At 36.4% G+C, this 12,681-nt stretch overlaps 1 protein-coding gene across 1 annotated transcript in view; it reads right to left on the bottom strand.

The window, feature by feature from the left end:
- Nucleotides 1–2,499: 2,499 nt before the first annotated feature.
- The window catches only part of ptchd4 (patched domain containing 4), a 30,206-nt gene continuing 20,024 nt past the window's right edge, over nt 2,500–12,681 (bottom strand). Inside the window, exon 3 of the mRNA XM_082148202.1 lies at nt 2,500–11,918. Coding sequence (XP_082004328.1) covers nt 10,249–11,918 — 1,670 coding nt within the window. The 3' untranslated portion in view covers nt 2,500–10,248. The remainder of the gene's footprint in view (nt 11,919–12,681) is intronic.

Genomic DNA, 12,681 nt, shown 5'->3' with positions numbered 1-12,681 from the left:
GGTTTTCCTTTTATTGCCTGCCAGTTAGGCCCAGTTTTATGATGTGCGTGAGATAAACTCCACACACGCCGTGATTTTTAGTTTGAGCGGGCAGAGAATGGGCTGAGAACCGGGAGATTCAGCTCAACACAACAGACATGCTGAGCTGATGAGATCACAGCTGCGTGCGTACCCACGCACGAGCACATTCCCACCTCCCTGCTACAATCAAATGGACCGTTCTCACGACCTGATGGGAATCACAATTAGCATTCCTTCACGGTTGCAGTCATTCACTCTTAGAATAACGGTATGTTCATAAATAATATATTCAACTTTTTGCATAACAGCTTTTATACGATGCAATAATGGATTCGAAAAAGGTATCGAAACTTATAGCCTAGCCTACTATCCAAAAATTCTCAGTGGTAGCATCACAGTTATAATGTCGCTATGTAACAAGTATTGTGAAACGCCATATTTTTCTTGACAATATGTGTGTAACGTGTTCGGCTGTAGCTGTAGCTATAGTATGACTCATTTGAATCAGTTCTTTTCAACCTGAATCATTAGTGTGAGTTTGAATCGATTTGAGCGGTTTCAACGTAGGCTAAATGACTCACTCAAATGAATCGTTCACTGTAAAACAGTGAACAGTTGGATCAACTTAAAAAAATTTCTCAACTTAAATTATCACGTTTTACGTTTGGGAGGTTCTTCCAAAGTGGACATAGATTTCTTCTTGTTGAAAAGAACACTTTAGATGGTCGTTTTTAAACATTATGTTTACTATAACTTTGCAACTACATGATAACTAACTTTCAGTAGACTGTCTGCTTATATGCTAACAAATATTCTGACCAAGTAGCCTAACTTTGCAAGTATGTCAACTTACTCTAACCCTAACCCCACCAGTCTACTGATACTCTACTAACACTCTAATGAGAGTTGGTAGACATGTAGGTGCAACGTTACTTATAGCCAACAGAATGTGTTAAATGGACCATCAAAAAAAAAAATATATATATATATATATAAATATATATATATATAATATAATATATATATATATATATATATATATATATATATATATATATAGCTTGCCCAAAACCACTCACTTTTAACTTTCCAAATCCCAGTTTAGACATATAGGCCCTATGCTAAATAGGCTACACCTCCCTTAGGCGAGGCTTGTATGAACATAGCAGAAAGGTTTGGAGACATGTCTCTGTGGACGTGTCCCTCAGGGATGGAGAGAGAAGATCAATCTGTCTCTCTGCACTTTCATGTCTCTTAGCATGTGTTATACTTTATCTCTGGACTCACCCTCTCAAGCAAACCCACATCATACAGGGGAGCGCAGGCAAGGCAGCTCTGATGGGACCCAAGAATAATTCTGTTTTCTACTGGTACTGAGTAGGCCTACTGGTAATCTTATCCTTATCAGCAGCATCTGTCAAATGCAATGCAATTGGCCAAAATGTAGAAAATCAACAGACATTGTGAATACAACAATTAAAGATGAAGTTTAATGTGAGCACGTACAGCTGAGAAAAGTATTGACAAAGGGACGCATGATGAAAGTTTTTAGTATTTAGTGTAAAATCAAGGGTTTAAAGTAGGCTGAGGCTGTAACTACACAATCAGTGCCCAAAAATCTTTATTTATTGACAGCCCTTCAAAAGAGGCCATGTTTTATGATGAAATATATTTGCAAGCAACATACATTTCAAATATTTAATGATATAATTACCAGTGCCTGACAGTTGTATTTAAGTATTTATATACACTGCTATTCAAATGTTTGTGGTCCGAAAGATTTTTTTTGTAGAAGCCTTTTATGCTCACCAATGCTTTGTTTATTCACAAATACATAAAAAGTTGGCTATACATAAACTGTAATAATGTGAAATATTACTACCATTCTTAATATTTTAAAATGTAATTTTAACTTTATGTATGTGATGGCAAAGCTGAATTTTCAGCATCATTACTCCAGCAGTGTCACATGATCCTTCAGAAATCATTATAATATACTGATTTGGTGCTCAAGAAATTCAGTCTGTGTTAGTATATAGAGTAGGTAAAGTTAAAGTAATTAGGCTCAAAAAAGTTTTAAAATAAATTTTAGGTCATGTCCTTACAGCTGAGCTAATGAGATGAACGAGAATGCTTCATTGAGAAATGGGTCTCAAAGACCGCCTTGTGTAAAATACTGTAGGTGACATGCATGCAAATGGACAGTGTGGCATCACTCTCTATTCATATAAATCTTATGAGAGGACATATCTTAATAATTAATAGAATCCATAAAGACATAAACTGTTACATTATGGATGACACTAACGAAATGAGTTTGATTCACACTAATGGTAAATACTAGGATTCTCATTCATCATTCTGTGTCACCAGAGAAGAAAGATGCTAATTTTGTGCCAGAGAAAAAGATGCTCGATGGTGGGGTAAACACTAGGTTCCCAGTCATAATGCCATGAAGTTTCATAGACAAAGGCTTTAATGAAAAAATCCATATTTCCATGTTTCCATATAAAAATGTACATCAGCATAATATTTATAGCTTCAACATAGCAGGCAGTAAAAAATAGTTTACAATGAAAATATTCAGAGCATTCAAATGCATACCTCTTATAAATTCAGACTTAAAGACATTCCTTTAAATGATCACTTTACTATGGTTTCTATTTTTGGCTGATCGGTTCAGTTACCGTTACTCGCTACTTTGAATTGTGACGAAACTCAAATGAAAGTGTTCTTGTGCATGTCACAAACTGAACACAATATTAATGGAAGACTTATTCATTTAATGCTATGCTCACTTCTACCGCTGTGTGCTCTGTAACACAATAAAACGTAGTCATTGCATCAGAATGGAATCTAAAACGTCATGTTTTTAAGTCTGACACAGGCTATCCACTTCACAGTGAAAAAAAAATAAAAAAATAATCAAGATACCCAACAAGTGTACAACTGCACAAACAGACATCAATCTCGCAGTTCGCTCGTTGTTCTTTCTTTCTTCCATTTGATAAGATTGAACATTTGATCTGCATTCTTGCATTAGAGACTTACGCTTTGGGCCTGTTTTCAGGGCTATTCACAAAGCACATAATAATTAAGTAAGAAAGAAAGAATACAGAATCATTGCAGATAGGTTATGTATGCGGCAGTTAATTGAATTATGAGCTGGAGCTGCTGAGAGCAAAGCAGTGAGAAATAAGAAAGGAGAAAATGGGGCTACTTGAACACAAATTTACATTCACACAAGTAAACACAGACTAGGAATTACATAACAGGGGTTTTAGGCCACACAACCATGACATTGTCTCGCCTTAAGCCATTGTAAGCATCACAGTTTCATTACTGATGTGTTGTTCTTTAGAAATGGGTTTGCCACTATCATCGGATTCAGAATCAAACCGTCCCGTTTACATTACACCAATGGCTTCGCTCCAGTTGCAATGCAAGCAAAAGTAAACTTTGTATGAGCATCACAGTGTTATACACAAGCATAGGAACTAAACCGTCATGCTTTGGAACTAATGTGTTAATAAAAAAGGACATAGAGAGCATCTTTGCATACATAGTACCGTAACCGTAATTTCCCATGTGGTAAAGCAGATGTTGCTCATCTTAGTGCCCTTTTAAAAATGTTCACTCTATACAGCTATTTATCCTAAAAATCTCACTTAGTTTGTGTCTTTGAGACGACCCTAAGGAACCAAATGCAGTAGACTACGATGTTTACTACTACTGTAATTCCATTACACGTCCCTATTTTGTTTCGTAATGGCACATATTTTGGCACATAAATGGATTTGACTAAATGCATTAACTCGTGCTGATTCTGTCAATAGATTTGTATTAAGGATTTACTGCTTTAGTTTGTGTTGTGGATGACATCATTTTTTTTCTTTAAGAGCTCACATAGAACAGAGATACTAAACGGACAACAATGAACTAAGCCTCGCAGATTACTTTGTTTAAAAACACTGACCTTAAATCATACAGAATATTAGGTAGTCTCATATTGTAATTTACTGTTTAGGTATGAACTAATTGCATTAGACGAACCACTGAAAATCGACAATAACTTTTATGTTGTGCAAGCTGCTTATAAAGATTTACTGCTGGCAATACCACAAATAGTCACAAGTGGACACATTCAAATATATTTAGCTCTTTGAAATAACTCATGAACTTTATGAACCTGTGGGTCTTGGATTGTAAAAGCTAACATTTTAAAAGCTTTGATATGACATACAATCCATGGCAGTCTAATTCTTGTCTAATTTTGTTTCAACAAAGCTGATGAGCACTTGCATAACAATCACACAGTCTTCAATGAGTGCTTATGTGCTTAAACACAAAAGAAGTAAATGCCGGCAATATTACCAAACATAAAGAACAGAATCTTAAACACAGTTATTCTGCATTGTCAAGTATAATTTTTCCTAATAGTAAACGCCAAGTCAGATTACTGACAAGTCACTTCTAATTAGCCTTTTTTTGTTTAAAATCTTTTACAACTTGCCATCCCACTTATTATTATTATGGATTTACTGTAAAAACAACACTGTAGAGTTAATAGAGATATAGCAGTGAACAACTATGAGCTCACTATAAAAAGAGAAAGAAATCCACAGAAACTGCCTTCTTATTGCTGGCTTATACAACACAAGACATAAATGTTTGGGCTCATTTTGTGAATTGAGGTCACAAATTATGTAACCTCTCGTAAAAGTTCTTAACTGTGAAGAGCTTGTTATATCAGGACACCTGCACATTCAACATGGTAAAACTAATGTCTAAGTGATTTGTTTTGTATAGCCTGGCTAGAAACAAACCAGAGATGGGTAAGTGTACAGTATGTGACATATGGCCAGGATCCAAAGTTAACTTCTAGCTACACTTGTACATTTTCTCAATTCATTTGCCAGCCATAAATAATTGTCATGAAACCATATTTCACATTATTTTAATTTTATGAAATAATGAATTATCATTATTTTATTGTAAATTTGTTGCAATCAGTGCAGGTTATTGTACAGTCTCGCAGTGAAACATAACTGCTCACAAATACATAAAGTTTAATCATTCTTTTTCCCCCTCATTTTTTTCATTTGGTGACTTGTGAAGTAATGTGAAGAATATTTAATATACAAGTAAAACAATATATATATAATGTACATTTGTACAAGTACTTTGTTCTAGTAACTGATCCAAATCATCTAAGCTATTTCTACCTGCATTTGAAAAAGAATATTGATATAGACCCTTTTCCAAGCTTAAGGTCAGAATTGCATTGTGGAAACATTACCCAAATAAAAAAGTAATTAAAAAAGTGTTAATTTTGGACCCTGGCAGAGGCTAAAAATATGCATCAGAGGGGAAACAACAACATACAGTTTTGCGCTTTTTGTCACATATTGCTCTGTATGACCTGATCATGGAAAACACTACATGCTGGTGTGTGCTAAAAAGTTGTCCGATATATCCAGTGTTTTATCATCACCTTGAATTCATAATATCATCTGAAAGATGTTTGTTCTGTATCAGGGAGGTCCCACTGTGTATTGTGGTGAGTCTTTTTTTTTTTTTTTTTTGTCCTTGGCAATGTAAAATACAGTTGAAATTACACACAACAGAAATGTGACCTTGGACCACAAAACCAGTCAAGGGTAAATTTTTTGAAATTGAGATTTATACATCACCTGAAAGCTGAATAAATAAGATGTCCATTGATGTATGGTTTGTTAGGATAGGACAATATTTGGCCGAGATACAACTATTTGAAAATCTGGAATTTGAGGGTGCAAAAAAATCAAAACATTGAGAAAATCGCCTTTAAATTTATCCATTTATGTTCGCCATTGTGCTGCATTCACTCACAAAAAAAAAAAATGTTTTATATATTTACGCCAGGAAATTTACTAAATATCTTCATGGAACATGATCTTTACTTAATATCCTCATGACTTTTGGCATTAAAGAAAAATCGATAATTTTCACCCATACAATGTATTGTTGGCTATTGCTACAAATATACCCGTGCGACTTTTGACTGGTTTTGTGATCCAGGGTCACAAATTATCTGTATTCTAAATAGCAAATAGCAATGATAAAACGGTGACTAATTAGGACAAACATTTATAATCAAAATAATACTGATATACAATGTTCTGTGTATGCTCAGTGTGGTCACTTGTGTGAAAGAATATGCATGTTATTGAATTTAAATGTGCTTCTTTTTTTTAACCTAATACATTTCCTGACTAAATAATCAGAAGTTGACCTGAAAGTTTTGTAGAGTGAAATTAGCTTTACATATTAGACAAAGTATCTGTTTGTTTTTTGTTTGTTTTTTTGACCTCTGGCATTGCATTTGAAGAAAATAGGGTGCAGCAAATGCGTACCCTGTAATGGAAATGATTAATAAATAATTTATAAAAGTTTAGCAATGATTCACAGTCTTAGCTCATGAAATCTAAAATAACATGTTTGTTGTCAAAATGATTGGAGCCCAAAAGTGCATATTTGATTTATGGCCCTCAGAATCTATAGCTGCATGTCTGAAGTCTGTGGTTTCACTGAAAACGGTGGCGACTTTGTGTTGACTTTGATTTGTGGGCCACTTTGAAGTTAAATAAAGCAGATAATAAGAATGTCAACTAAGTGATTTATGGCCTGATCCAAGAACATGCATCACAACAAAAAGAACAATATGCAGATTTTCATCTATAAAGTCTTAACTAGAGATATGACCAGCAGTTTAGTAGATGTAATATACACGCAGTTGGGTTATATAATTGGAACTTAATTAAGTGTCCTGAATTGTCAACAGAGTTATTTGGCGTTTTAATAGCTTTATCAATATATTTAGCAAAGTTCCTACAAACTCTCTATCTATGACTATATATCTTGCATTATAATTAAGATTTCTAATTAACATTCAGTTTTGGCCACCTATAAAGAAATGGATTATGCCGGGAAGCCACACTGTCAGGAGATGCGTTGTCACCTGCAAAATTACATTGACGTTTTCATATAGGCTTTATAATTAACAACGAAAGATCAAACATATTGTAGTGTGACAAGAACAGACTTGTGAGGATGCAATAACTTTCCATATGTTATTACTGGCCTACTGAGTTTAGAATTTATTTAATTTTATTCTTTTTTTGTTCTTTATTGCTTTTTATAATAACATGACTTTTATTTTAAAAAACTGTTTTCACCTCTTATTTCTTTAAAAAATTAGAAAATTTTATACATTTATTTTACAATTCATCATTTTCCCACTGGCTTAAAGCACACCAGAAAATAAAATAAAAACTGTAAAACATACATTTCTGAAGATGGTATCAAGTATGCATTAAAACAAAGAGTCCCCTCCAGAAACTACAGCTCTCAAAAAGTCACGGGGGAAAAATTACACACACAAACCAAATACATGCATACATACAATACATGCATACACAGTCATTTTGGGAAGTATATGATTTTTCATAATTTTCATTATGCATCTCTTGCCTTCCTATATTTAATTGTCATGCCCCCTTCCAACACAAATGACAAAATATGGGGATGCCATCGATATTAGACACTAAGTACATAGAAGTTTCATTGACTAGTGTTTATGAAACCTGCTGGGTTTGGAATGTTGCATCTAACACGGTGGCCATCAACTTGAGTGTCCAATACCTGTGACATGTAAACAGTCAATGAAAACATAGGATCATCACTGTACATTAAGCGTTTTGTGGTGACATTTCTAATGTTCTGTAGCAAACTTTTTGGTCCATTTATCTCAACCTCTCAATTAAACTTGAAACCTTCCCCGACGAGAGGCCTTCTGCCTTTGGAATGACTCCACAATGAATCCAGTTGTTTGACTGGATCAGTAAGGCTCTGGCTACCACATACATGTTGCACAGTTTGATGATTATGAAATGTGTACAATAAACACAGCAGGGCTAAAGCTAGCTGAATTTTAACATTGTTTTTTTGGGTTAAACTCCAAATTTTTTGGCAGGCAGTCTATCTTGAGGCGTACATTGCAATGACTGACCTACTAATCAATTTGAATCTATATCTGAACCAATGGAAACATGGCAAGGACGAGAACAGTTTGTTGTAGCATGAGATAAGGATATAATTACTTTGATTACACCTTTACACTGTTGATTAGGACAATCAGAGTTTGATGAAATATTTATACTAAATATTTTGAATCTGTGATTATTGGAACATTAACTAATAGGCTTCCGGGATGCAAGCGGTGGGGGAAATGAGTCTTGCAAAAAGCAAACAGCTGCTGATTTTTGCCTCCATAAACTTTCAAATTAAAAGGGATAGTTCACCCAACAATGAACCTTCTGTCATCATTTATTCACCCTTGTGTCTTTCCAAACCTCTATGAATTTGTTTATCTGTGGAACACACTGAACAGCCTGTTGTTTTGGACCCCATTGACTTTCATTGTATGGGCAAAAACATTCTTCAAAATACCGTGTGTGTGTGTGTGTGTGTGTTCTGCAGAAGAATGGAAGTCAAACAGGTTTGGAACGACGTGAGAGTTAATGATGAAGGAATTTTCGTTTTTGGGTGAACCAAAATGTACCCTTTAATGTTGAATTTTTTGTACCTTTTGTGTTGCTTCATTATGCCATATAAGGTTTGACTGGTGCTTTAAATATCCAATAAATATATATGTGACATGTAAAAATTCCCCACAGATCAAAACTGAGACTACTTTGCTAATACATAACATTTCACTTTGCTAATACATACAGTAACATTGCCTGATGCAAGAGAGCCAATACTTGAAACGTTAGAGACATACTAATTTCCACCAGAATGTACCTTGATACCTTTATGTGATTTGTGCAAGATATTTCTTCAACGTGAACACAGTGTATATCATCTGCACTGCTCATCCCTGCATACACACACAAATACAGACGAAACACATGCTACACTTAAAAACTATATCTACCCTTATTTTTTTACACATACTAAATCTTTTTAGATGACAGCCATCAGTGATTGGCTAATGTGCAAAATAACAATACAGAAAGCAACAGTAAGGAAACTTTCTAATCTCTTTGTCATTGCACAGTTTAACTTCACAAACAGGTTCATGACCAGATTTGTGGTTAATGTAACAAGCAAACACACAAGCAAGTAAACAAATAGACCATAGCAATGCAGATTTAAGACATGCTACAAGTCTCTTTTCTCATGAATGAGCCGCTTGGGTGTTTTGGAAAATCTTTTTTAAATGGCATATGCAGTTTAATATTATGCAAACATTTTAGTGATTCATACACACTCTACACCTCCAGACGCGGTTTGTTTACTCAGAAGAGTAGAACAAATTACATTCTGAATAGCAGCTAAATGTCAAATTTGACAAATGTACTTTCACTGAACATTTAAAGGAGAAAAACACCTTTTCCAGTCCTCAATAACTCATTCTATAGGCCATTAATGCTTTGCTCTGAGGATATTTTCTAGGTATAAGGTGGGACCTCTCGGGGATCAAGTCTAAGAAACTGCTACCAGAGAAATTGCAAACACACTGTTAAATTTGATACAGGACATTTGTGATAAATGCATGCCAAGTGTTATTTGTAGGAGAGTGTTGCATAATTTGATGGAAGCTGAAAACCACTACTTCCGTTTGCTACTATTTTTCACATAGTTATTTTTAAACAGAGTTGGTCTTGATTAATTATGTAAGCACAAGAATGGAGGAATGTGAGATGCATAACAGTTTAAAAAACAAAAGATTCATGTTGGTGCTAAATAAGAGCAAATGTACCTGGTTGTGATATCTACTCTTACAAAACAAACAAATACCTTTGGGAATACCACTAGAGGTCCAACCTGCATATAGATTCATGCTAACAATTTTTGGAGGCCTTCAGTTTTGGTCTTCTGAATTTGTTAATGTATACAGACAACCTTTTTGCTCAAACCTTTCATGTTAATGGCTAACGTAAGCTAGCAGCTGCAGATGCTATACACTGTTCTGGACGAAGGGTGCACAAGACATGAGTGAGAAGGATTTTTTTTTTTTTTACTCTGGACAGCATTGTTGTTGATTGCTGGGGTCGCAAGGGTCACCCCAGGAGCAAGAGTGCCGGACCCTGCCACCTCTGGACCTGTGAAGTGCTGCCTGGTGTCGCCCCCTAGTGGACGGGAGCTGATTTCTCATCACTTACGCTCACACACGTCTTTCAATCAAACACTGGTCACATGATCTGGGTTTTCCCTGACTTCAATGCACTCTATTTCCTCTCTCTCCCTCTCCCTCTCCCTCTCCCTCTCTCTTTCCCGTTCTTTCCGTTTGGCCCGTTTCTTTTTCTTGTGCCGCTTCTTCGAGGGTGGAAAGAATGTCAAAAACACCGGTAGGATGACAAAACAGTGCAGCACTGTGCAGCCGGCTGTGAGAAGGGAGCACTTGAACAGTGTATAGGTCAGGTTAGAAGGCACAAAGAGAAGAGGCATTATCCCAATTACAAAACAAGAGGCGTTCTGCAAAATGGCGGCCCCATGCTCCTCTAAAGAGATCTTGATACACTGAGTCCGTGTGTGCTCAGTGGCCAGTACGAACGTGTAGAGGTGGGGGGCACAGTGATCCATGGCAAAGTTGAGAGTATAAATAAGGCACAGGATAGAGATGCTGTCCATGTCTACATTCCAGAGCGTCATGAGACCCAAGACGCCCAGTTCCACTGAGGTGACGGTCAAGATCAACCAGAAGTTCCCCAGTGGGTTAATGACCAGGAAGAAGGTGAGGATGAGAATAGTGAGCACGCTGAAACCCGACGTCAGGATGGGGGAGATGATGGAGGAACTGTAGCGGTCCATGAACACGAACGTTGGATTGAAAACGATGAACTTGATGCTGTTTATAAGGGAGAGAGGTCGAAGTCTCTCCAGCAACTCCACGACCTCCTCCCTGGTCTTCTCTGTCGTCCTGGCCACCAAGTACATCTTGGACGCGATGATGTCATACTCATCTCCGTTTTTAGAGAAAATTATGTCGTCCACAAAGTGTTGATATTCTGGGCTCCTCAGAAAAGAAGTCTTGAGGATGTTAATGAAATCACTTTTGGTTGATGCGCTGACATTCACGACCCTCAGATAGTGAAAGTAATTATCGATCCATGAAATCTTATTAAAGCCCTGGCCCAATGTCTTGAGGTGCTCCTGCACTGTGGAGTTCCAATACTCAATGGGCTCGTAGATGTAAAACCCAATCACCGGACTGTAGTTGCTGAAGTATTTCTGTTGAGTCAGGGCGAATGACACACTCGGCGAATTACTAGCTAGCAGATTAATTATGTTGGAGCCATCGCTGATTTGTAAACATCCCATGAACGAAAAGGAGGCGTAAATCAGGTAGAGGATAACCACAAAAGGCTTGACATAGGTGTTGGTAATCCATTCTGTGTAATGCTCCCTCAGGAAGTGCTGAATGAAGTGGTTCTGGTACGGTACACTGTCGTGGTGTGTAGACAGGTCGTGGCCGTCACTCATCATGGTCTTAAACCAAGTGGGCTGGCGGTCCAGATACTCCACAGAGGGGATCTTGCAGCAGAAGACGCTGTGATAGCGGTTTTGCTCCAGCTGTCCGGCAAACACCAGGCAGGAGCCATAGAACGAGAACACGTAGAAGTAGTTCACCAGGATTGCTACACACATGCTCTGACAAAAGACCTTCACAGATTCAATGTTGGTGAAAGGACTGGCACCCATGCCGAAGGTGATAATATAGAGCGAGCTGGTCATGGTGTAGCACACCATCACGTCAGCGAACGCATCTGCCACCCTCTCCTTGAAGGGCAAACTCTCTCTGGTTCTTCTCCAGCCTGCCAGAAGCTCAAACACACCCTTTGTTCCATGTCCTGAAAAAAAAAGAAGCAGCAATTTATAATTTGATGCATGGAAAATTCACAGAGAAACTTGATTACATAGCAATGTCAGCATAAATGTAATCTACAAAAAATATACAACACGAGTAGTGAAAGACCGATATATATCAGCCAGGGTGATTTGTGATTTATTGGCATTGTTTGAAAACTGCTCACTTGGCTGATTACCAGAAGTGATAGTTGTGTCAGTTCCTAAATCTAATAACAACCCGTGTCAGCAGACAATAGACTTTTTTGTTTGTTTAAATTTTTTCAGTGAATTTTAATAATTGAAATGATTTAATATTCTTATAATATTTAAATTAATTAAAATAAATATATCCATTCTAGGTTGGCCCATGATGTTTATTTGGCCAGCCATGCCATGTTCACAAGAAGGGAGAAATATAGGAAAATACTTATTTTTTAACTTATCCTTTTGTTTTAACACTAAAAATAAAAATAAAAATTATTGCATTAAAATTGACAGAATATAAGTGAATTTAATTGACAAAATGTAACTTTTGATATAATATAGTTGGATATATGCAGCATTTACGGCCTACATCATCTCGAACAAGTTTGATTTTTGGCCTTTCCCATTAAATCGTTTGGGCACTTCTGACGTGTGTATATATATATGAGCACTTATGTTGATAACATTAGTTAATGCTCTGTGAACTAACATGAACAAACAATGACTTGCTGGATTTGTATTAACCAACATTAACAAAGATTAATAAATACTGTAACAAAT

The sequence above is a fragment of the Leuciscus leuciscus genome (genome assembly GCF_965113295.1).
Source record: "Leuciscus leuciscus genome assembly, chromosome: 19".
Taxonomy (NCBI): domain Eukaryota; kingdom Metazoa; phylum Chordata; class Actinopteri; order Cypriniformes; family Leuciscidae; genus Leuciscus; species Leuciscus leuciscus.
Note: the sequence above shows the minus strand (reverse complement) of the source record. Positions and strands in the feature narration are given on the sequence as shown.